Consider the following 25,474-nt stretch of genomic DNA (forward strand, 5'->3'; position numbering starts at 1 on the left):
AAAGCAGCTTAACATCAACATTCACAGCAGCGTGCAGAGCTCTAGGGAAGAGCCAGCCTGCTGCTTCCCGGACCCTCAAGGCAGCCACAACAGCCCTTCACCACCCCGCTTCTGGCTCTCTGCGCAGCCCTTCACGCTCACTCCCCCGATTCCAAAGTGCCTGTTTGCCTCTGAACCCAGAGCTGATGTAATCTCCTGCTTGAACGTTCAGCTTTAGGACGGCATCAGCCCTGGGACGTAACGAGAGCCACATCACACAAGCAGATGTTCGACAAAAGCTTTATTGCTCGTTTGCGTACGAGCTCCCAGTACCACATTTCCTGAGTTTCTTAATGATCTTGCAAATAAGATTTAAATAGAACAGGAAAGGGAAAAAATACAGATAAAAAGAGAAGCCACTGATCTTTCTTGCCTAGCCTGGGATCAGAGACAGGCACAGAGCACCAGGACAAGGCAAATCTCTACCCCAGGAGGGAACGTGGAGGAGATCGCAGCTAAGCGTGGAACTGAGACAGTCGCTGCCATCTGCCCTGGCTTGATTTACCCCCTGCCTCCATCACGGAGCCCCATTTGTTTTTATATGCAGCCACGAGCAACAGCCGTCCTCACTGCTGCGCAGGTCAGTGGTGGGAGCAGCTCTGATCACAGGTGACCGCAGCGCCAGGGACGGCGCGGGTGGGGGGCTGTGCTGGCCTGGCTTCTGCACCACGGATAAAGGGGAGATTACTGCTCGCAGCTTGTAATCTGGCTTAAATCCTGACACCATCACCACGTCAATTTAGGCTAAGAGAAGCATTTAATAAGCTTCAAAACACACAGGCAAAAAAATCCCAACCAACAGCGAGCAAAGTGAAGGGGAGCAAGGCACTGCTGCGTGATTCAGCTCCAGCAGGTACCAACACACACAGATCTGCTGCGATCCAAAACAAGGCAGTTACACACCTGTTATCCCATTTCACCCCACAAGCCAGAACCCAGGCTTTGTCAGGGTTCAACTGTGGAAGGCAGAACGCAAGTTAATGCCCCTGTTTGGTTTAGAGCTCCCTACAGGCAGACAGCAAACAGCACAAGAAGAGCTGGCTGTCCCTGGCACAAGCTGCAGCAGACGCACACAGGGCTGGCAGCTCCTGAGAACGAGGCAGTCACAAAGGAGCCAGACTCAAGCGGCAGGTCCAAATCGTCTCTCCTGGAAAGGTTTATTTTAAAACAATTATTATTTAAAAAAAAAAAAAAAAAAAAAAAGCCTGCTTACACATGAATGACAAGGCAATGAAGGCTTGAGGCTTGAAGGGGAGGCAGTGAGACACAAGAAAGTTTCTCTGTGCTTCTTGCTCCTGCCAAGCACACATCTCACTGCTCTGACCAATCTGCCAATGCCAGAAGCACCCAGGCAACACGAATCACCCCCAGGAGCCACAGCTGGAGCAGAGATGTGGGGCCAGCCCACAGCCCCAGCCGTTCTGAGTCACTCACTCAGGGAAGGCAGAGTTCATTGTTACCAGCAGGTCCCCAGTGCCACGTTCGTTCCCAGGTCGGCAACCAGCCTGGTGCTGCCCCTGACGGTTCTGTGTGGGCCATCCCTGCAGCTTCAGTGGCCGATCAGCTGCAGCATCTCCTGAGGATCTACTATCTTCTCCCGGGGTTTGCCAGCAGCTTTCCCTCTTGCCACCTCGGCAGCATCTATCTTCTCCCAGTCCGAGAAGGAAACAGGACGGATCCCTGGGGTGATGGTGAGAGACAGGACTGAGGCATCAACCAAGTGAAAATGAGTTCAGCCTCACCTCCCCATTAGCAGGGACCTGACGTGCATGAAAACCCTGCCCTTTTCCAACACGGCGTCAGACTTTAGCATCGCACAGGAATAATAATTCCGAGCACCAGGAGGAGAGAGATGCGGGTTCCAGTCAAATCTGATTAGTCAGACCTTTGCGAGCCATAACAACAGTGAGCACAGCATCACCGTAGGGGACAAAGCACTTACAAAACACTTCCAGTTACTGTTAAGCCTCAGACAGTTAAGAGGCAAACACACATTTTAATTGAATGCCTTTAAACACTGCAGCAGTAAATGACTCTCTCAGGCATTTTAATCTTTTCCCCAATTTGCCTGGAAGGATTGCTAGGAAAACCATTCAAGAGCAACAACTCACTGTCTACACCACTGGCAGTGACATCGTGTCCATGGCCCATGCTGCTCTTAATGGCCTTTCCCAGAAAGTGGTCATTAACCACAGCAACGACGCCGACTTTCTGAGAATCCAAGCCCTGCTCTCCCCGCACTTCAGAACGGCAAAATAGCAGCACAACCCCTTTCCCTGCTTGGCTCCCAAAGGTGGCACTTTGGACTCACTGCCCCAGGATACCCAGATCCAGGATCCGTCTCCGCCACGCTTCATGCTAGCTGCTAGAGGCTGACACACACTCACCTCGACTACGCAGGATGCTACCCACAGCCCCAAAACCTTCTCTGGAGACGGTCACATCCAGCACACCCCCTTGGAGATCCTCCAGCACAGACTGGGCAGTGTCAAAGCTGTCATTCATGGTGGTGATGATCACTCCCACAGGTCCTCTCTTCACCCACCCACTGCAGTACAGACCTGCATGGGCACACACAGCAGCCAGGCTCAGTCTGGCACGGGACCACGGACCCTCGTGGATGCAGGTTCTTGCCCTGTCCCAGCTTTGGATGTCACATATGTCACATCAAGCTGCAGACAGCAGCACGATGCACGCCTGCTTTGGGGACAGAGTACAGTGCTCTGACAGTGCTGTCACAGGAACTTGTGCACCTCCAGACTAGCACCAAGCAGCCAAATGGGCTGTACGGCTTCAGTAACAAGACTCCAAGGCCTAATAAAACGAAAAATAAACATGTCCTTCAGAGCTGTTTGCTAAAAACCGCACGCCTCTAATGTTAGCTGGGACTGGGACAGGTTTTTAAGTCTGACAGAAGGAGCTGATTTTCTGTTTTCTGCACAGCTGCCGTGTCTTGGTGCCCTCGGTGAGCAAGGCTTCCCAACTCAAAGCCCTCAGCACACCAGCCACGCTCCACACACATCCAGGGGCGTCCGTGGTACAGACCTGGAACACCCCTCACTCTGCCCAGGCTGTTGGGGATAATGCCGTGCTGGGCGTCGAAAGGCACCGCTGGCTCCAGGGGCAGGCTCCGGTAGCCAATGCTGCTGAGCACCAGCCCGCACTCCAGCTCCTCCACGTCTCCAGTGGGGACAGCTTTGGCAGAGTCACCTAAGCCCTGAGAGAGGGAAGAGGCTGCTGGCGATAAGCCAGTCACCAGACGAAGAGCACAGACACTTCAGGTACCCTTCATCCTCAGGGAAACTGCTAAAGGCCCTTCTGCAGCAGCGATGGGAAAGAGCTGCTTTAAAAACGGAGCGGCTCTTGGTGGTAGAACCAGCTTCTAAGGCAGCCATGAGCCTCTCCAAACAGCGAGAGGTTGTGAAGTCATCTTATAGACAACGGCTGCCAAGGGCTACGGGGATGTACTGCTCCATCCCCAGCTCTGCTACGGCCATTCTGGCACCCAGGAGGACCCTGCAGCCGTACCTCCAAGCGGGTCAGGGCCATGCGGACGCCCCTCACCCGCGTCCCATCGGCGGTGGGCAGCACCTCCTGGGGGCTACGCTGGAACTTCAAGCCCCACTGCCGGGGGACTGCTGCCTTCTCCCTGGGCTTCTCCAGGGCCGTTTTGATCATCAGCTCAGTCAGTCGTTTCCTGGGCCTGGGGGCATCTAAGAAGAGAGAGAGAAAGAGAGAGACCTTCAGGTCAGAAAGGAATGTCAGCAAAGCCCCTGAGGACACGGCATGGCCACATCAAGGCAGTTCTCAGTGATGTGTGAATGTCCATTTGGAGTTCGTCATGCAGCAGGGGGTTCAGCACCTTTGAGATGACAAATGGGAAGTCAAAGTGCCCAGGAGAGCTCCTGAGGCTTGAGGCCAGTGGGACACACAAATCAAAGCTTGTAATGCTGCTGTCCTGCTGGCACTCGGAGGCAGCAGCCTGTGGAGAAGAGCAAGTCTCTGGACATCCCTGAGCTCAGTGCTTTTTCTTTCTCACTCTGCAGGAGGCTTTTAAATCAAAAGCCTTGAGACCTCTCATGAAAGGCTCTCTCAGACATCCCAAGCCTCCCACCCTCATCACTCAGACAGCTACTATATTCCAAGAAACAACGCTGCTGTGGAAACAGAGAAATAGGCTGCTCCCTGCTCTCTGAGGCCTCCCATCACTCTGAGAACAAGCCACACCACCTGTCTTTCACATGCCATGCACACAACAAGAATTTCTCTGATGCACGTTCTGAGCACCTCCAGAACACTCTTGAATGTTTGTCTGTCGAGGTGAGTCCCTGTCTGAAGGAACACGACACACTTTCCTCACCTTTAACAGCATTTTCAAGGCCTGTGAAGTCAGCTGGGTTCAGGACAGGTTGGGTACCAGGCAGATTTATCAACTCCCGCAGCTCCTGGGAATTGCAGGCAGGGAGATGTTACCTCTGATGCAGAAATGCCACCCAACAGCCCTAGGCAAGTCCAGACCGGGAGCCAGCAAATGGCTGCAGGAAGTGGGTGTCTCCCACATCCATTGACAGACTGCCTCTCCCCAATGGAGAAGGGCAGCCTGGGTTCCAACTCTAAGGAGAACGCTGCCCTCCAGCACCCCCTCCAGAGAGAGAGAGCCTTACCTTGATAGTGAAAGCAACTTGGAGAGGCCCCCTTCTCCCAGCCAGCCACACGCGCTTCACCTTGCTGCAGGCTAGAGCTGCCAAGGAGCACTCAGTGATGTCTGTCTTCTGCAGGACAAAGACATGTGACAGGAGAGTGGGATGAGGTCAGATCTGCAGGGAGCAAGAGGAAGGCACAGCCTCTGAAGGTGAAAAAAAACCAGCAGAAAAGCAGGCCGTACGTACAGAGCCTGGACAAGGACGGAAAGCAACTCATCTGCCTTTGCACAAAGCTATTTGAACAGCCAGACCCTCATCACTGAACTCTCTGAGGCTACACCGTGCGGGGCAATGAGCCAACACCTCAAGAGATCGCCCCCGGCCACTCGCCACATGCAGGTTAACCATGGGTCTAACAGAGCCTTCCAGTGACCTTTATTTTGGAGTGCTTATAGTTTTGTTGGGTCATCTCCCATTTCAGGATATACAGGCACCTAAGTGAAACCCACTACAATACACTGCTTAAATCAATGCCTGCTTGACCCAGGCAGCTCCAAGCACAAACACAAAGAACTGCTACTCGTTGCCAGAGCCTCCAATTTGTATTGGTTTTTTTGTTTTTTTTTTTTTTGTTTGTTTTAAATTTAGACATTAATACAGGAACTTGCTGCACAGCTGTAACCAACCTCATGGCAGCTCTCCAGGAGGGAGAGCCCTTGCTGCTAACATCTGGGGCAACAGCTGTGCAGAGCAGCCAAAGCACACCAGAGCACAGCAGCAGAAGAGGCCCCCTGGCTTGGACCAGCACACAGCAACCAGTGTCTCCAGTGCTGCCATCGGGAGCCTGGCTGCAGCCCACAGCAACAGCAGGAAAAGAAGCAAACAGAAGAAGCCTAAGGTTTGGTGGCAGAAAAGAGCGAGGAGCTCCTCCTTTAATTCTTGTAAGAAATAAAGCTCAACTTTTTAGGCACTAGAATGGCTCCATACTTTTGTTCATACCTCATGGATTGTGGGACAACAGCTTTCCCTGGTGAAAGAGCCCAAAGGCAAACAGGGCTCAGGAAGTATATTCTCAGCAGAAACAGCTCTCTCTCTCTCTCTCCTCAGAGTTGGCTGAAACCAGAGAAGTCCAGCACCCACCCAGCAGAGAGCAACTCTGGGTCACTCCCCATCTTCATGGCACCCCAACTCACCCTGAGGAAATCCAGTGGAGAAAGGAGGATGCGGGCGACATCCAGAGCCACGTTGCCATGGCCCAGGATCAGCGCTGTTTCACAGCTTAGGTCAGGCTTCAGCTGCAGGGAGCAGAAGGCCCTTCCATGAGCAAACTCACCAGGCCTCTATGACACCCACCCCCCCAGACCCACGCCTACCACCCGAATTCCCTTCTGCGGGTCCCAGCCAAAATACACTGCCAACCTACAGAGCCAGTTAATCTGCTCTCACTGATGTGCAAATTGTTCACATTTCTACCATCTAAGAAGGATTTGACGTGGCTCTTGCTAATCGTTTGCAATGGCAGGCCTTCCAGGATTTAATCTGGAGCTGGATGTCAGCGTTCAGATACAGCATGGGAAGGAAAGGCAGGGAAACAAACGGCCGTACTCACAGCCCGGTTCTCAGGCAGTCCGTTGTACCAGCCCACAAAGGCTCGGGCTGAGAAAACCCCACACAGGTTTTCCCCTGGGATCCCCAAAACCCGGTTGTCTTCAGCACCGTAACTCTAGGAACACAGACACAGAAAAGCCGGCGCGTGCAGCGTTCAGCACTGAATCACCAGTCTGCCCTTCTGGCAATTGCTCTGCAGGACACCCCACGGCTGCCCTCCTCACTCACCAGCACCACGGCATGGTACGCCTGCTGCAGCTCTCCCACCGTGACGTCCCTGCCCACGGTGACATTGCCATAGTAGGCGCAGCGCTCCGAACGCGCAGTCTGCGTGAACGCGTTGATCACATTCTGCCAAGATCAAACAGATCAAACAAGCGACATCATGTTCAGACCACAGCTGGGCCAAGGTCCACGCTCACAGGAGGACGCTGCCCCCATTCCTCTCGGCCTTGAAACGTTTCTCCCTGTCTTTGATTTGGTTATTCTGAGGCTCTTATCCGTCAGCACTCGCAGATAACTAACTCACTGTCACACAAACAGAGAGGCAGCTTGGCACAGTTTCCACCTCCCCCTGTGGAAACAAAAACTGACTTTTTGCACCCACCTGGAGGACATGGGATCATTTTAATACCCTCAGCCCCTCCCTGTGTAAAGCCTGCTGTAGGAGAACGCTCCTTCACAAGGTGAGGCTTGCAAGGGAGCCCTGTCAAACAACCCCTTCCACTCAGGGTGCTGCCTGCCCGACCCTACTGGTTTCAAGTCTTCCTGAAAGCCACTACACCAAGGGAGGAAGCAGTCCAAGTCCTTTCTTCTGAGTGACTGAGGCTGATCAGCAGAGCCACTGCTGGTACAAGCAGACAGAGACAGCGGAATGAAGTTACCCCAAAACCATGTACATACTTTACATCCATACCTTCCATTTTTCAGATAAAAAATGCATGCATTTTGGTCTGACAATCTCCTGAGATTAAATGGGGTAACCATGACAAAATATTGCTGTGTTTGGATCTCCTCGTCCTCCCACTGCAACCACCTCCACCTCAGGTACAACATCTATCTCTCCACACAATTCTCACTCACTGCAAGGCAAAGGAAAATGACTGATTTAGAAGAGCTCCTTGATTCAACTTCTTCTCACTCAGGTATGCACCCACATCCCAGCTCCATCATCCCCACAGCAGATCCACATTTTTCCAATCACTGACACCAAGTAAGGTCTCAGCACACCCAGGCTAGGGCAGAGCACAAGAGGAGCAGTCAGTGCCACTGCTGCAGTACTGCGGAATAGATGAACATCCATCAGCACAAAGTGCTCTGGCATCCACCACATCTCTGTGCAGCCTGTTCCAGTGCCTCACCAGCCTCGCCATAAAAGATTTTTTCCTTATATCCAACCTAAATCTACTCTTTTTGAGCTTGAAACCATTTCCCTTTGTTCTATCACCACATATCCTGCTTAAGAGTCTGTCCCCTTCTTTCCTATAGCTTTCTTTTGGATACTGCAGGCTGCTATCAGGTCACCTCACAGAAGAGGCCCCACCAGCACAGAGCAGAGGGGCAAGATCACCTCCCCGCTCTGCTGGCCACACTGCTTTTGATGCAGCCCAGTGCTCCTTGCTGTTGTTGCAGGCCAGCCTCAACAATGCAGGGAGCCAATCTCAGAGCAGTACTTGCCATCACACAGACAGTGTTTCTGACCCTGTATTCAGAGCCCTGAAGCCAGTTCTTGTCTATCTCCAGGCCACAGCCTCAGTATGGGCAAAGAGATTAAGGCTTTGAAGACACTGAAGGACTACTTCAACACAGCAGCCCCTGATCATAGCGAGCCATGAGGCCAGCTGCCTGGCCTGCGCTCACCACCACGTTCCAACATGTGGGCAAGGGAAGAAGTCAGCACTGACCTTCACTTCAGGGTGATCCGGTGCCACTCCAAAACGGACGAGCCCAAATGGAACAGGCAGCTTCTCATAGATGTCCACTTGTGCCAGGTCATGGTGCTAAAGGGGAGTAAAGGTTAAGGAATGAGGAAAGGCCTCGTGAAGCCCAGCAGCTCGGGAGGGACACACACTGCTCGCCCACTGCTGGGGGAAATGCAGGGCAAGAGGGAATGCTGCACAAAAATCCTGTAGCCAGAAACTGGTGAAGAGAAGGGAAGTCATCTGTTCCAGACTCTTAAAAAGGTCCTTTACACACAAGTCATTACCTGCTTCTGCCAGCTCAGACTGCAAGATGCAACAGAATGTAAAGCCAATAACAGTACTTTTCTGGGGCTCTCTCCTCACTCTCATCCCACAGCCCTGCCTCTATGCTGACCTCACGGCTGCCTTGCTGGGCAAAGGGCACCAAACACAGCCCCCTCTGTGCTGGTTAAGATGTGCCAAGAGCCTGAGGGCACCCTGAGCTGAGTCACCTCCAGGTCTGGGCCACAGCTTTACGCAGATGTTTTGCTGTAAGGCTTTTACTATCTTTTATTTTCAGTCAGCTTCTTCCTGGAGATCAGGCAGCCCTGAAATTTGTCCCTGAGGCTTAGCAACAGCTAATTTCCAAAACATATCACAGACATCACAGAGCAGTTTAATGCTGGGGTTAAGCTGATGTACCTCTGGTCAGTACCAGCCGATCAGTTTTATATTAGTCTCATTTCCCATCAGGGATTAGCTGAAGCACTAACACCTACAGGGCAAAGGATTACCCTTCTGTCCCACTTCAAGTGGAGAAGGAGTCAGGAAGGCAGGGAATGTCACCTGCGTTGGTGAGCAACACCTCCAGACAAATCAGATCTCTGCTGGTTATTTGATTCTAGAAGAGTCACAGAACTCTTAAATCATTTCATTTGGAAGAGACATTTAAAGTTCATCTGTTCCAACCCCAAAGCAATCAGCAGGGACACCTACAGCTCGAACAGGTTGCTCAGAGCCCCCTCCAGCCTGACTGCGGGCATCTTCAGGGAAAGAGCATCCACCACCTCTCTGTGCAGCCTGTGCCAGCTCTTCACTACCCTTACTGTAAAAAACTGTTCCTTATATCCAACCAATTCTCCTCTCTTTTAGTTTGAAAACGTTTCCCCTTGTCCTGTTACAACAGACCCTGCTAAGGTGTCTGCCTCCTCTCTTATAGCCCCCTTTTAAATACTGAAGGCCTCTCTCAGTTCTCCCCAGAGCCTTCCCTTCTCCAGGCCGAACAGACCCAGCTTTCTCAGACTGTCCTCACAGGGAGGCATTTCATCCTTTGGCATCACCGGGTCATAACTCACAGCAACAGGGCCAGGCTGTATTTTGGCCCAAATGACCCAGGGGCAGCGCAGCCCGTCCCAGCCCCGCAGAGAAAGGATGACTCCGCAGGGCCAGGGCCGCTCCGAGCCGCAGTAAGGAGAGGTGCCCACAGAACCGCTCCCACATCCCCGGAGCTCCCAGACCCCTCCGTCGGCCCCAGCCCCGGCCCCGCTACCTTCAGGATGTGCTGAGCCGTGTAGAACCCCGCGGGGCCGCTGCCCACCACGCAGATCCTCGGGGCCGGGGTACGCGAGGACAGCCAGCGCCGGAGTCCTGCGGGTAGAAGGTACAGAGCGGCTGAGGCCGGCCGACCCGCGGCTCCCCGCCCCGCCCTGCAGCACGCACCCGCGCGGGCGGGAGCCGCCATCGATGGCCTCGCCGGTGGCGGAGTGCAGCCCGCGGCCGCGTTCTCTGTCCCTCGGTCCCACACACCCGAGGAACCGCTCCGAGGTCGCAGCCGCCCTCCCCCCCCCCGCGGCCTTGGCGTTCTCGGAGCCGCCCCGTCGCCCCGCCCCGCCTCGCTCCCTCACGGCGACCACTGAGGCACGTGGCTCCCCGGGCTCCTCCATCGCGCTCCCGGCGCCCTGCAGCCCGATGCCGCAGCCCCGCTTCCCCCCGCCCTGCGCCCCTCACCGGCCCCGCCGCCCCTCCAGCACGCACCGCCCGGTCCCATCCCGCCTGCCACCTCCCCGCGACCAATGGCGAGGCGGTACTTAGCATAAACCCTCCCCCGCGGCGCGGACAGCCAATGGAGGCGTGCGGCTGGCCGGAAGGAGCATAGAGAGGAAGGGAGGGAAGGGAAGGGAGGTCTCGGCGCCGTTCTGGCCGGCCCTCTCTATGGGTGAAGCCTCCACGGTACCCCGGGCGGGGCGGGAAGCGCGGTTAATTTCCACTCTGAATAGCATTTCTTTATTTATTTTCGAGAGAGAGGAGCTGCAAAAGCGTCCAGGAGAAGGAGAGCTCAGAGACGGGTTATTAAACCATCCTCCTGTGCAGTAGAGACCGTGCTACCAAACCCAGAGCACACACAACATCCCTGCAAAGGATGCGGCAGCACAGGGCAGCTCCAGCCCCAGGAGAGCCACCATTTCATCTCCTCATTCCCCCGCACAGGGCAGCAGGAGCCCCAGTGCCCGGCCCACCACCGGGGGCAGAAGATACTTACGGGTTGTACAGCTGCCAAGGCACACAGACAAGCACTAAAAGGGCTTTTTAAAAGCAATTAAGGCCGATTTCACCGCTAGAAGCTAGTTTTAATAAGGGTTGTAAAAGCCACATGCTTTCTCATCTTGGAAATTGGTTCCTGCTGTGGCAGGCAGCTGGCCCTGTGCTTCATTGCATGCTCCTTTCACACAGTTGCATGGAGAAGAGCAGCTTCCCATAGCTTCAGAGGACATTCGTACCTTCAGCATCATTGTCCCAATCCCTACAGTAACAGCACCCATAAAAAGGGGCAGAAAGCAGGGGTGCTGAGCACAGGGCCAGGAATCTCCTTTGTAAGCAGAAGCTGAGCATCCCCAGCACTGTCCAGGCTGGACAGCTGCCTTGCAGCCCTCCACATGGGATCCCCACATTAATTGTTCCAATGACAAAAAGCAGAAATAAAGATCCACTTCAACACCTGGGGCTGAATTTGCCAATTCCATGTTCCCAGAAGAGACAGATTCCCCCATCCCAGCCAGGTAAAGCACAGTGGCAGTAACAACCCCTGCCCCCCCACATCTTTCCACAACCCCTGGCAGCACACGGTGACACAGCCCTGCCACCTGCTGCTTCCAACGAGGACGCAGCCGATGGGGCTTTGCTTCACCCTCCCAAGCATGAAAGCAGTGCGGGTAGAACCGAACTCTGTCCATAAGCAGCTCCAGAGGGGCACAACCCCAGCTCAGTCCCTGCACAGCGCCTGCTGCTCAGCACCAGGACACTGGGAGGAATGTTTCCTGCAGGCAGTTGGCCCCAGCTCACTGGATGCCCACCAGCTCTGTGATGGGCGGTGCGTGGACCATCAGTTCCTCATACTTCTGCAGGAAGAGCTGGAGCCTGGAGCCATAGGTGTCCTCATTGTAGGGCAGCCGCTTCTCCTTCAGGTACTGCGACACCACAGGTTTGATCTGTGGAGACAAAGGGACTTTCTGCATTCGCAGGCTGGGCCCGAGCACGGCCCTGCCCAGAGGAGGCAGCCATCCCCAGTGGGGTGCGGGAGGGCACATCAGCTGCAACAGCTTTGCTGTGAAAATTAAGAGGAAGGTGGTATCCAATGGCAGCAATTCAGGGAGTTCCCCTGGCCTTTGTAGAATTAGGATGGATTCTTTAAGGAGGCTTTTCATGAGGGTCGGCCCCACATGCTCCCACTTGTGCCTGTGTTTATCCCCATGCGATGGGGGCGGGAGGGACAAGGGGCCGCTCCTACCCACCCCAGTGTGACATGAACTGCCCAATGCAGCCTCCTCACAATAGCTTCATTCTCATCCATAAATGAGATTGAAAATAAGGTGTTATGGGATGGAGATCCCAGCCTTTGAATCTCCTCCTGCCAAGGACAGCATTCCAAATTTTCAATGCATCCCTTGAGGCAACAAGGATGGGCACAACCAAAACCATTGGAGCCCGGCACAGACCCCAGGTGAAATCATAACAGTTTGCATGGTGCATGAGATGCATCCCACGTGGAGAGGCAGGAGGACCCCTACACCACACTGAGGCAGGGACTGACTCACCTTGAGACACATGTTGTCAGACAGGCTGGGGAAGAGGTGGTGCTCCACATGGCAGCTGATGAGCGAGTGGCCGAAGCACCAGTCAAGCAGTGCATTGCGGGGCAGGTTGAGCACACCCAGACTCATCTGCTGAATGCGCTTGGGCTTCCGATCGGCTGCAAACATGGGGAGGCCGATGTGCTGCAGGAGAGGCACACTGGGTTGTTCCACCCTCCTATCCGTGAGCCCACAGCACACACAGGCCCTGTGTGTCTACCTGTCTACCACCCTCAGGCCCTGTGCCCCTGCAGAACCCCAAGCTGTTGTGCCAGGCTCCTCCCTCCAGCCCAGGAGCTGCATCTCCATTTGCATCTCCATATGCAAAACACACCAACACCCCAGCTCCACGGGCCACAGAGAGACATCACCCAGCCTTTCCTGCTCCACAACCCTAGGTTTTTTCCTTTCCCCCTGCAGTGTTCCCATTACATCAGCACAATGGAGATTACAGCCAGGATTGCTCAACTTGAGCTGATGACAGTCTGCAAGGTCAGGCAGATGCCCAGCACCACTGGGACCTCTTAGAGCTTCATTCCCACCTGGAATATGTTGACGTGGATGTAGGGGTGGGCCAGGAGAGAGCGGGTGAGCAGCATGCAGAGCAGGGCAGACCACGGCGACTGGAAGCCTGAGACGTGGCGCAGCAGGCAGTAGTGGCAGCACAGCCCCAGCGACATGAGGCAGACAGTGCGGAGGGCGGCCCTCATCTCCACGTTTCTCAGCAAGTCTGTGCCAGGAAGAGAAAGAACTGGAACGTGGTGGTGGCCCATCCGCTCTTTGTCTCCCTTTCTCCCAAACTTAGTGACGTGGCTTAGCAGGCATGGGTTGGGGTTGGACTTCATGGTCTCAGTGATCTTTTCCAACCTCACGACCGTACGATAACGCTTGTTTTGGGGGTTGGAGGTGTCCCCATGGCAGGACCCCATCCCAGCATTAAGGGAGGTGATGGGACACTCGAGCATTTGGATGCACACTCATCTCCAGTGCCCAGTGGCTGCCTCCACTTCCAGCTTTGCCCAGGGGCAGTGCTCCAATAGTCTGTCAGTAGTTCCTGGGCTCTTCTCCCTCAGTCAGTTCTCGGCACTATTATTTCTTCCAAGTCACTGCTCTGTCTGCTCCTGGTGCCCATCCCACCCCTGTGCACACATCGAACACCACTGACCCACCCACCCAAACCTTGCTATGCCCAGATATCCAAATGAAAGGGAAACAAATCTGGGGCACTTTAAGCTCAGGAGAGCTTTTGTCAGAGCTTTCAGTGCTTGATCAAAGCGTTTCTGAGCATCAGCAGAAAGGAGAGGTGTGAGTGAGCTCAGCATGCCCAGCATCCCAGCCCAAGGCACACACCTAGTGCAACCAGGGGGGTTATGATGGGCACGGCGAGCGGCGCGATGAACAAATAGACGTAGCGGTTCAGGAAAGGCAGCTTCCAGGTGCTGGAGTCCCCCAGGCCAATGACATTGGTGTAGCCATGGTGGAGCTTCACGTGGTTGTAGCTGGCCTGCTCGGCAGTGAATGCTGAGCAGAACTGGGTGAGAGAGAAAGGTCGAGAGGTAACGGCCTTAAGTTGCACAATGGGAAGTTCAGGTTGGGTATTAGGAGAAATTTCTTCTCGGAGCAGAAACCATCCCCGCCACTCACCCCCTTCCATGGGCAATATTCCCAGTGCTCAGTGGAGAGGTGCTGATGGGGTTTTTTGGGGGCCATCAAATCACACTCACCTCAATGAAGAAGACAGCCCACACTTTGCCCCAGGACCTGGACTTGGTCAGGGCGTTGTGGCTGGCCAGGTGGCTGCCCTTCACAGCCAGGGTGTGATATCCCACGCCAAGGGTGAGGATGCCTGCCAGGAAAGGGATGGCGTGGGCTGAACGCAGGCATAGAAATCCTGTGGAAAAAGCCCGGGGCAGGAGCTCCGTCATCACTTCTCCACACACAGCCAGGACTTAGAGGTGTTGCCACACTAAAACAACTGACTGCTGCCCTAAACTTGTTTTTCAGACATAATTACAGGTATTTGAACTGCCTGAGCCAGTCAGTATCCCTGCACAGCACCCTTTGTGGCTGAGCTCCCAGCTGCGATGGCAGCAGACACGGCTAGGGAGGCACCCAGCTGTTCCCATCCCAGCAAGGGAACCTACACACCCTGACTGCTCAGCTTCAGGAGCAAACCAGAGGAACCCCAGGATGTGTGCAAGAGAGAACAACCCACTGCGAAAACCACGGTGCTCTATATGTTGGACGGACTTGCTGGCAGTTTTGTGCCTACACAGATTTACAGACTCATCCAGGACAGGATATTTGTGGGGACAAAGGCAGTTCTGTGATGATTTCAGTAGTCCCGGGTGTTCAAAAGCAGAATCAGCCCCGTGAGCCCAGCCCAGCTCCCCCTCACCCGCCGTTGCTCAGGGCATCCACACCCAAACCCCGCGGGTCTCCCTGCCCAGCTGCTGGGCACGCACAGCTCCTTTCCACCTCAGTTCCCCTTTGTTACACAGCGCAGGTCTCCAGCGAGGTCAGGATGCCCCAGCACCGGGTAAAAGGTTTACTGCAGTTTTGTTACAGCTTGACAGGCTGCTAATAGGCTTCCAACACAAACAAACTCCCTTGCTCTCAGCATCACCAATGTGAAAGCAGCGAGAAGGCAGCGGGACCCCTATTGGAGGGGGGGATTCTTACCTGCTGGCAGCGCTAGGAGACTGCAGCTGAGGATGCAGATGTCCACGCCGTGCCTCTCCCACCAGCCGCTGCTCCGCACCACCTCCTGCACTCTCTCTGAGAGCTCGGCCATCAGCGCGTCCCCACTCCCCGCCCGCTGCAGAGCCCCGCACGCCTCTTCTCCCCGTCCAGAGGTCACGTCTCCATCATCCCGCTCCGGCCACAGCTCCTCATCCTCCACCATCTCCTCCGTCCCGCTGACACGGGGAGCCGGCTCGGCCCGGTGCGGGGCGTCCCGCGTCCCCTCGCAGCCGGTGACGCCGCAGGGATGCCGCCCGCTCCGCCTGGCCGCACCGCCGTCCTCCAGAGGCATCTCCCCGCCGAGCGCGGCCGGCGCACAGCAGCGACGCTCAGCGCAGAGCCCCGCTGCCCCGGCGGCGGCCTCGTCCCTCCCGCGTCCCTCAGTGCCCAGCGCTGCCGCAAGGCTCCGCCGCGCCGGCTGAAGGACAGGGGGAAGGGCGAGGAAGGAAAAAATAGCGATAACGATCGCGTAACCCCGAAGCCGAGGAGGGCGCGGAGGCGCAGCGCCGGCCCCGCACGCAGCTCTTCCCGACGCCGCGGAGGTAAGGGAGGGAGGAGCGGGGCCGGCCGGGGAGGAGGCTGAATGCAGATGAGCAACCGCAGGAATCCGCGCTGCCCATTTCGGGGAGGGCCAGGATAAAGGTGGGAAAGTGACGGAGAGGCGCGAGGGGATGCTGAAGAGAAAGGAGCCGAAAGCCAGCAACAGCACCAGAAAACCCAGGCAGAGCATCTGGGACAGGGGACAGGGCTTCCTTTCCTCCGGAGCCCATCGCGGGGAGGTGGGATCCATCGGGGAACAGCGAGCTGCGGAGGAGGAAACGAACAGCACCGCTGTGCCTCTACTGCAGCACCGACACCCACGGGAGCCTCCTCCTTTCCGTGCTGTTTCCACGGGTTTTGTAAGAACTTCCTCCCTTCCATCACTGTCTCCCAGAAATCACAGGGACTGAAAGCTTCTAGGACACGTGCACAGACCCCTGAGCCCTATGGAGAAGGGCTATCAACCATCACTTCGTCTTCGGGGCACTGGAATTTATTCTTTATTTCTCCTCACCAAAAGCTGCACCGTCTCAACAAGAAGGCGTTGCTCCCCCCAGACTCCACAGCACCGACACCTGCTTTGCTGCACCTGATGCCGTGCTGCCACGGCCCCAAACTGGGATGGGCTCTGGGCTCAGCCGACCCCTGCAGTGACCCACAGGGAGGTGAGCCTCACCCAGCACTGCACCACGTTCTGAGCCCCAGGGGATTCGTGTCACACCTGGAATAATTAAAAATAAATAAAATAGAATCACACTCTGCAAAAGGGAAAATCTGAGAGAGAAGATCTAGCAGCTCTGCAGTGTGCTCTCTGCTCACTTTGTGAAGGAGTTTCCAGAGTCACTAAATGAAACTCAGCATCTGGAGCCCCAGCAAGCCTCCATGGCAACTGAGCAACGCCTTCATCACCGAAGGAACAGAGCAGGAGTTCATCCCACTCGCAGTGTCACCGCCAGAGGATGGTGGCAGCACAGTGAGAAGCTGCTCTCAATGCCAGAGGGCGAGAGGCGAGCTGCAGCACAGCTAACCATCTAACAGCTGCAGGATGGGGCAGCACGGATCCTGTGGCAATGTTGGAGGTGGGCATCACCATCAGGACCAGGAGCAATGAGAGGCGGCAGGTGAGGTCGGACTATTTGCGGCAAGGATTTGCTGGGCACCAGCACTGATTGGCACCAAGTTAATGAATGACCCCAGGTATGCATGGGGCTCCCCAGCTCAGGAGGGAGATGAGCAGCTCACCTGAATGGCACAGCTCCTTTTGCTGCTCTCCCTCCCCCCCTTCCCAGGAGCCAGGACAGCGTCTGACCTCAACAAAGGGGGATTTCCAGTTCAGGACTTGGAGTTTGCAGGCCTACATCTGCTTCCTCACTGCCCTGTGAAGATTTATGTTCAAAATGAACATTAAATGTTCAAAATGAACTTCTGAACCCTGGTTTACATCTTGCTTTCACTACGTACGTCCAAGCCATGCAGCCTCACTGACCCCAGCAAGATTTTAGGGATGAAAGCAAAAGATAACATGCCCCCATTCCCACCACAGAAACAAACACCTCCAATTTTGCAGGAAAAACAAACGAACAAACAAACAAACCAAAAAACAACACAGCAAAGAGTCACAAATCCTCCAGCACACAGCAGGACAGCAGAGATCAGCGTAATCCCCGGCTGTGAAGCAATGAGCTGCCAGCTGCCACTGACCTCAGCACATCACCAGCACAGGGTCCCTCGAGCACACAGGGCAGAGCCTTCTTCAGCCAAACGGGGCTTTCACAGCCCCAGAGCAGTGAGTTTGTAACAAAATTCTTCATCTCTATTCCACTTACCCCATCAGCACAGCTCAGCTTTCCCTGCAGTCCTTCCCTTATTTAACACCTGGCTTTGGATGGGGTTTCCTCCCTGCTTCGAAGCTGAATACATGTGGGCAATCAGCTCAACGAGGAGTTAATTGCCATTATCCCCTTCCCAACAGGCAGAGACTATGCACCATCATTTGTCTGGGGGCTGCTCCTGGTCCTCAAGGAGCAGCCGCTCCGGGGTTGACCATCTCACTTCCAAACCTCCCCCCGAGACCCGGCCTGGGGCACGGAGCTCCACCTGCAGGCAGCGCCCAGCTTCACCTCAGGCCCCCCCAGACCCACTCCGTGCCCCCCCAGCTCTGTACAGGGCTGCTGGGGGAGCAGAGCTGCGAACACCCTCTGTGCACCCCAAATCTTCCACCCTCGGTGTGAAGAAACATCCTTGAAGCTGCTTGAGAAGTGTCTGCGCAGGCACCAGAGGGAGTCACAGCTCCACTGTACGTCTGCACAGCCGGTCATTTTGCCAAAACTCGGCTGCAGGCGGCCCCAGAAAGGAGAGCGAGGCTGCCACCCCGTACCGCGAGAGCATCTGTGGCTGCTCCACAGCCGCCCTTGTCCCAGAGGACACCCGCGTTCCTTTGGTGGAAAGCACAGGGACGGGTTGGCCCGGGTCGCTCACTCGCCCTCGTGCTCCCAGCGCCGCCAGGACGCACCGAGGCAGCGCGCTTCGCTCCAACAAACCGCCGCCGCCCCGGGCAGCCGAGCTGCCTGCCGGCACGAGGCGCTCGCGGGCGCTGCAGCGGTGGGAGGATTCCTGTCGGCGCTCTGCCGCTCTGGAAGTGGCCGCGTGCCGTCGCCGTCGTGGTCCCTGTGTCCCTCAGATCCAGCATGGGGACAATGGCGAGAACAAAACCCAACACAGCGGGGACAAAGCGGAGTGGAATCCTGAGCTGGGTGTGAAACAATCGGTTATTGCACCAGTTTGGTGTAAATCGCCCAAACCCTTCGTCCCTTCCCAGCCCAGATGGCTCCCAGGGACTCGATGTGCATTCACCACCTGCCCCTGTGGCCACCATTACCAAAACGCCGTGGTGCCTTACCTGGACCATCCTGATGCCATTCCCAGACCATCCTGATGCCATTCCCAGACCGTGTTTTCCGTTTTATATATCAGCTGTGAATAAAGCAGCTGTCATCCACCCCCTGCTCCATGCCGGCTTAATTTCAAAAGCCTGGCTGGAGGTGTCAACTAATCACAGACTTCCTCCACTTAGCAGCTCAGGGTGCAGGTGATCATTAGTTTGGGTGCCTCTGCTGTTGCCCCGACCGAAACTGCTTGCCCCCACCCCTCGGTCCCCGGTGTCATCGCATGGCAAGGTGTTACCCAACACAGGGCTCAGGGCAGGATCTGTCCCGCTCCACGAAGCCGTGCTGCCCAGCTCACGGCTGCATCCATAAAAAGGGGGAAACCTGGGTCCGCCTCCCCAGCTCCATTTGGTTGCAGAGATTTGGGGCGAATCATGGGGAGGCGACCACTCATTTGGCAACACCAGAGAGACATCTGTGCTGCAGATCCCCAAATCTAAGCCTGGTTTTCATGCAAACACGGCACTACCCGGCCCTGACCCTCCCAGTCCCCAGGCCAATGGGATGCCACACACATCTCCCCACGGGCACTGCATGGCACGCAGCCGCCCACACGACACTTTTCCCACTCCATACTGCAGAGGCTGCCAGCTGTGTCTAGGAACAAGGGGCATGTCCAGCCTGCTGGAACAGAGAGACACGGGCAAGGCAGACCCTGCAGGACAGAGCTCCAAGTGTTGGATGGATGCACCCAAATATGATGCACTCTTGAGTCTGGGATGGCACAGCCAGCACCGCCATCGTGGACAGCCTGGTGCCACCCTACAAGGCTATTTCTCAAGGCCACAACAGACCAGAAGGGACACGGCGTAGAACAGCGTCCTGCCTGGCACCCACTGCCTTTGTCCCCAGCAGTTCCTGGCTGCACCACTGTGTTTGCTGAGTCTCAATAACAGAGAGATAAGCCAAGGCCTGACCGGAATCTCTGCTTTGACTCCATCTCTGCTCTGGATGGGATCATGAGACACGGCACAGAACTCTCACCGAAACCAGAAATAACTGCAACATGAACATCTCCCCACCCATTACATGGACACCCCCAGCTCTCCTGGAGCAGCCCACATGTGCAGCTATCAGTCGGACAAGGAGCCGCTTGGTGTTGTCTCTGTACCTGGGATGGGCACCGGAGCTCGGCCACAGATTGGTGCCACCCTCAGCTGCACACAGTGCCCGGTGCCATAGCCAGGTGCCACCCGGCAGAGGGGAAGCAAGGGCATGCACGGCCATGATGTAACCTTGCCCCGGAGGCCGTCCCTGGAAGGGAGCGAGCTGCCCGGCCGGGGTGGAAAGCCAAGGCGTTATGTCATTCCTTCAGGCTGGAAATTTGGGTGGGAGCCAAAGGGCTGCCCAGATCACACCAGGCTCCAAGAATGTGTCCCAGTCTCGGCAGGTCTCTCATGCCAGTACCTTAATTCCATCTTTCGGCCACCAAAGAAAGGCAACGGTCGAGGTAACAGGGTGGGGGAGAGGGGCTGCTGTCAACTCCCTGCTCTGCCCGCTGGCAGCCCCAGGGATGCATGCAGCCAACAGCCTACAAGACTTGTCCATCTCAGCAAAAGGGAGAATTGGGCTGAGCTGCTCCCAGCCCACCTTTCCATGGAGCAGCCCAGATTTTGGGGCAGGGACAGCCCACCAGAGCTGGCTGTGTTTAATGTGGGTGCTCAGATGCACTTTGCCAGCCATAGGGATAACTCACACACGGGCTGGCAGGGATTTCATCAGCACGACCAGACCCATACAACCAGTTAGCTTGGAAAAACAGGGACAATTCTAATGACAGCTTTGGAGCAGTGGTGCTCTGGGTCCCAGCACTCCGCAGGAACATCTGGCAGAGCCTGCAGGAAGCTGTGGGGCAGCCTCGGCTGCAGGCCCAGCCCTGTGCAGGATGAAGGAGACATCCCAGCTCCCGTGTTTTGTAGCTCCTAGGAATACATGAACACAGAACTGCTAGATTTTGCAACTAGGGCTGCAAAGCCACTCATTCTCCCTAGCCCCAGTTCTCTAGCTTTCTCCCTAGAGCTGTTGCAGGCCAATGCAAGTTGCTGTGTGCTAATCCCAGCCCGAGGAACTGGGAGCCACTCTGAGCCAGGCAGCACTGTCGCTGGATTACACCACTGGCTTCATCCAGAGCCGGCTGGGATCGGGGTCAGCTGCAGCTGCCATGCTCAAGCACTTGGCTGCAGGAGGGCCAAGTGGGGCAAAGCAAAAGAGGGAGGAGGCCCAGAAAAAGAAACAGGGCTCAGAATAGAAACCAGGTTAGGGCTACACTGTGGGTGGCGGGAGCAGGTATTGCTGGCTGCCATGCCAGCCCTGGGGACCGCAACCTCCACACCAACCTCAACAGCACAGCCAATACGATGCCATGGGAGCACGGCAATGCAGCAGGCTTGAATGGTCTTCACCCTTGGATTTTGAGAGTCTTCCAGCTGGAGGGCGCAGGGGGAAAGGGGCTGCAGGAACCTGTATGCGAAAGGGCTGAAGGCTCGGCCCTGAACCAAGCCCGAGCACTGGGGCAGCTGGACGGTGGAAAGAGAGAACTGAATAGCAGGGAAAAAAATCATCAGATAATTTTTGCTCCTTTCTTCCTGAATGGGAGAAAGAACAATCAACAATGAGCCAAGCGGCGCAGATAAGCCCGACCTCCCACAGTGCCGGCGGGGCGAGCGTCACTGCGCTGGCACTGCCCGAAGCACTGCGGCTCACGCGGGGACATCGGCACAGCGCCGCCCCGCACACCGCGTCTGCCGGTAAGCACGGAGCTGAGCCACGGCCGCGGCCCTGCTGGGCTGCAGCCAGCTGGAGCTGGGCACGGGTCCGGCACGGAGCTGATAGGGGCTTTACCGATAGCGGCAGTTCTGGGAACGGCCCCGCGGCCCGCCCCCGGCCCTATTCCTCAGCGCAATATCGCCTTCCGGCACGGCGTAGGTGATGTCCTTGGGAAGCAGGTCGATTTGCTGCAAGGGCAGTGACTAAGGGGTGAGTTCTGTTGGAAAAAGGGGTGACGCTGAACACTGTGGAGGTGATGGGAAGTGAATACGTAGGACTCAGGCTGCTCAGGGAGCTGTGGCTTTCCTGAGCCATGGACCACCCCAGGGAAGCCAAGTGTGTCACCCGGATCTATCCATCAGCTTCAAATCATGAGAAAACTGCTTCCATAAAATCCAGAAGGACAAATGCTGCACATTATTGCAAACACCATCCCCATGACCTCTGTTTCTCCCAGACGCCAGAATGTCGGTGCCCCCACTTCATGCTGTGTTGCTCCATTCCCAGTAATTCAGGGGAAGGTTAAAATGGTGCCTTCATTCAGCCCTCAGATCCAGGACCCACTCACTCCCCAGCAGACCAAAGCCTCCCCAGAGGCACCCGCAGCACCCACGTCACACACGGGTGAAACCAGTCTGCGCTGGGGACACGTCCCCAGTCATGGCACTGGTCCTGGCCAGGACGAGGCAGACTGAGCCCATCGTGCTCCTGCCCAGGGAGCCAAGTGAAGCCGTGGGCTGGGTGAGTAATACCCTGGGCTGGCTGCCTCGAATACTTGGGGCTGATCTATTGCCTGCATGCCAGGAGGCGATGACCGCTTGCCAAGGTGTGGATGCCTTCCTGGAGCTGTGAGCGGGGCTCAGGGCCACATCCCAGCCTTGTGCTCACGCTTCTGTGCCATCACTCATCCCCTTGCTCAAAGCAGAGCCTCCAGCCCCCAGCCAGGACCCTGCTGTCCCCCACACCTGCTACTCCCAGGAGTGGCTCTTGGGGACATGGGCAGCACCACACCTCCCACCAAAGCCACTCTTTGGTCATCCCACGCGTCCCTCTGGGGATGGCTCTGGGTATGACTGAGCCCCAGGGGCTGCTCAGCCCTCACAGGCTCTGTCCCAGAGCTGCAGTCACACACACGCTGGTGCTGCTGCCGATATCCTGCCTACACTGTGTAGCCTCTTACATCAGAAGGCATCTGGTCAGCTCCTGCCTCCTGCCTGCGCCGGCACCACAGCAGCTCCCAGGGCCCAGCACTCACAGTCCCACACCCTAAGGATCCCTAAATGCACCTCCATGGGGTGCTCATGAGACTGGGACAGGAGAAAGGTGTCCTCCCTCTCAGGGCACACACACAGCAGCCATCCCTGGTGTCTTCTGAAAGCAGAAAAGAAAAAGAAAGGATGTCTTAATTCAGTATTAAATTTCTTTTCTATTTTTAATTTAAGAAATTTTGGTATGGGGATACTGAGCTGGCATCTTCCTCAAGCATGGAAACCCTGAGCCCCTGCCTGTTTTCCAGACCCACACAGATGGGTTAAGGGGTGCTGGGGCAGCAGGGCAAAGGCGTTCTGCATTGGGTAGGACGCAGTGCCAAGAACAGCACCCATCCTCTCGCTTCCTCTTCCCAGCCATGAACTATATGGAAAACCCCCGTTCAGATCTTTGCCTGAAGCTGCAGTGGGCAGCCAGGTCACTGCATGCTAAGAGGCTGTGCAGGATGCATGGAGCACACGCTCAGGATCCATGCGTGTGTTAGCATGAGTGACTGAGCTCAGGGCATTGCTGCTGGGCATCTGCTGTCGTCCCCCGGGCCTTCTGATCGTCTCTCGTGGGATGCAAAGCACTGCGTGGTTTGCACTCGACTCTCTTATGTAAGAGTGGTGGGGATCAGCCCTGGTTTGTAGGTCAGAAAATGGAGGTGCAGGGCAGGTAAGGGATTGGGCTGGGTCAGCCGGTGAGTCAGTGCCAAAGGAGGGACCGGTGTGGCGGAGGCTTTATTAGCAGCTGAGGGGTGGAGCGAGGCTCCCAGGCAGGCGAAGGCACAGCCGAGGCGCAGCATCGGCCCATCGGGGTCTCGCCCTCTCGCCTCGTGGTCCCGCATCCTCAAATCCCCGACCGCCGGCCATGCGGCCCCGCTGCCCCCAGTGCCACCCCTAAGGGCATCGGAGCTGCCCGCGCCCGCAGCCCCGCACTCGACACGGCCGCAGCAGTGCCAGGACGCCAGGGATGGAGCAAGGTCAGTGAAACAGGTTTCTCCTCCTCCGTCCCTCGAGCACGGCGCTTTCATTCGCCCTTCCCTGCGCAGGTTGGGAGCTATGGACTTGTTGACAGCGGCTCTCGTTAGCTCTGTTATTGAGCTGGGATGGGGTTGGACATAGCGGCTCAGACAGTGAGCGGTCGCCTCACGCGTGTTCCCATCCGGGAGTCTTTGCTGCGGCTCTTCCTCCAGACTTGTAAAGATTCTTTGTGCTCGGAGACCCCTGCTGTGGGGAGGTGGGTTCTGGAGGACCAACCTCCATGCCATGGAGCTGGGCTGCAGTAAGGCTGTGGGGCTGCCTGAGCACTTGGTGCCAGTGCTGGGGACTGGGAGTGGGGCAAGGATTGGGATCGTCTGGGAAAGGCTGAACACAGTGCTTAGGATAGGAGCCAGGATCCTTCCTCTGCCCCATTCAGGGTTTTTGCCCCACTCTCCTCTGCATTTCTCTCCTGCACCTGCCACCCGTGCGCATCGGGATGGGGACACACAGAGGCAGCATTCCCAAAATGCAGCCTGAGCTGGCTGGGGCAGCACCCCACAGACACAGCGGGTTTGGCTGCAATGCGGCCGCACCAGGCAGGTTCCAGTGAGACAATGGGATGGAAGCAAAGGGGTGCTGAACCCAGCTCAACCCGTCCTTACACCTCCTCCAGGGCACGGGTCCCTGAGCAGGCAGGGGTCCCAGGGACTGCAATGGGGGACAGGGAGAGCTGCGAGGTGATCTGCTCTTCCTGCTGGCTCTAGGCAACGCATGCAAGTTGGAGCTTGGTGTGCTGCACTGGGGAAAATTGTTTCTAGTTGCTGCTGAAGTACATCTTAAAATGTTAAAGAACTCCCTGCAACCCCCACCAGCCTTGTATGCTTCTGCAGAAAGAGCTGTGTACTGTCACCATGGGGACTGAAAAGCGATCACAACCACAACTCCACAGCTGCAGAGCAAACATGTGCTGCCATTGCCACAGCAAAGCTGAAAATCTCAGATCAGGCTGGGTTCCCATGCTCTCCTCTGCAAGGCAGCAAGTTCAGGCTCACCCGCCTACAACCGGTGCTGTCAGCCCCACTCTGGCCACAAGAGGTGCTGGGATGCAGACATTGCTCTGCACCAGTGCTGTGCCCCCACTTCCCCAAGATGCTCCATGCCGTTCCTCAGCGCTCCTCCAGAGCAATCTGGGAACAGCACTACTGGGGAGCTCACCCAGAGGGAGAACCCATGTCAGCATTTACAAATTGTGTGAAGCAGACCTAGAAAATAATTTATAAATAAAATAATGTGTTCATGCTCACAGGTGCAACCCAAGCACCTGCAGGGCCAAACCCAGCCCCAGCAACAGGGGTGGCATTTGGGGCCACATCCAGCCCTGTGCTCTGATGGGAGCAAAGCCGTGTGCAGAGGGAGCTCTGTGTTGACCCCCACAGTGCTGCCTCCATCCCGGCCGTCCCCTCCCGTCTGCACACCATGTTACTCAGCTGTCCATCCAGGAAGTGAATTCCCAGCAGGATGGGCAGGAAATTGTTAAGCAAATGGTGTGCAATGGCGCACACTGGCCTGGCAGGTCACTGACCCCAGTGCCGCCCTCTGCCTGGGCTCCCGGTGTGGAGCACAACACAGGGCCGTGGGCTGAGTGCTGTGCTGCCCGGGGTCACCTCCAGCTGCGGGACCCACTTGATGTCCCATGGGCTTTCCTGGCTTCCACTGTGGTACCTGGTACCCGGGAATTAGGGATGCTGCGTCTTCTGCACCATTGGGGTAGGGAAACACATGCCCAAACACAGGGACTTGTTTTTGCTAATTTAGCATGGAGAGCAGCACAAGGAGGGCTGGCATTTAGGGCATAAAGAGATGTGGATTCATGGTTCCTGGCTGAGTCTGGTCACCCCAGCTGTGGTAGCTGGTGTTTGCTTGCAGGCA

At 56.3% G+C, this 25,474-nt stretch overlaps 2 protein-coding genes across 6 annotated transcripts; both read right to left on the reverse strand.

Annotated features, from left to right (window-relative positions):
* Positions 1-1,332: 1,332 nt before the first annotated feature.
* Positions 1,333-10,252, reverse strand: FDXR (ferredoxin reductase). Of its 5 annotated transcripts, none has more exons than XM_052688003.1 (12): positions 10,199-10,252; positions 9,741-9,838; positions 8,195-8,290; positions 6,519-6,641; positions 6,292-6,405; positions 5,876-5,977; positions 4,704-4,811; positions 4,400-4,484; positions 3,568-3,752; positions 3,085-3,256; positions 2,427-2,600; positions 1,333-1,719 (listed from the first exon to the last, which is right to left on the reverse strand). In XM_052688003.1, the coding sequence occupies exons 1-12, from the start codon at positions 10,236-10,238 to the stop codon at positions 1,589-1,591; spliced, it is 1,428 nt and encodes a 475-aa protein (XP_052543963.1). In that variant the 5' UTR covers positions 10,239-10,252; the 3' UTR covers positions 1,333-1,588. The 5 variants fall into 5 exon arrangements, with proteins under 5 accessions (XP_052543963.1, XP_052543965.1, XP_052543964.1 ...); XM_052688005.1 differs by having other exon boundaries at positions 10,226-10,248; XM_052688004.1 differs by lacking the exon at positions 10,199-10,252 and adding an exon at positions 9,911-10,036.
* A 926-nt stretch (positions 10,253-11,178) lies between these two features.
* Positions 11,179-15,584, reverse strand: FADS6 (fatty acid desaturase 6). Its single transcript, XM_052688115.1, has 6 exons — positions 15,001-15,584; positions 14,043-14,209; positions 13,669-13,849; positions 12,861-13,048; positions 12,283-12,462; positions 11,179-11,676 (listed from the first exon to the last, which is right to left on the reverse strand). The coding sequence occupies exons 1-6, from the start codon at positions 15,350-15,352 to the stop codon at positions 11,527-11,529; spliced, it is 1,218 nt and encodes a 405-aa protein (XP_052544075.1). The 5' UTR covers positions 15,353-15,584; the 3' UTR covers positions 11,179-11,526.
* Positions 15,585-25,474: the final 9,890 nt, after the last annotated feature.

The sequence above is a fragment of the Tympanuchus pallidicinctus genome, unplaced genomic scaffold (genome assembly GCF_026119805.1).
Source record: "Tympanuchus pallidicinctus isolate F22 unplaced genomic scaffold, pur_lepc_1.0 scaffold23, whole genome shotgun sequence".
NCBI lineage: Eukaryota > Metazoa > Chordata > Aves > Galliformes > Phasianidae > Tympanuchus > Tympanuchus pallidicinctus.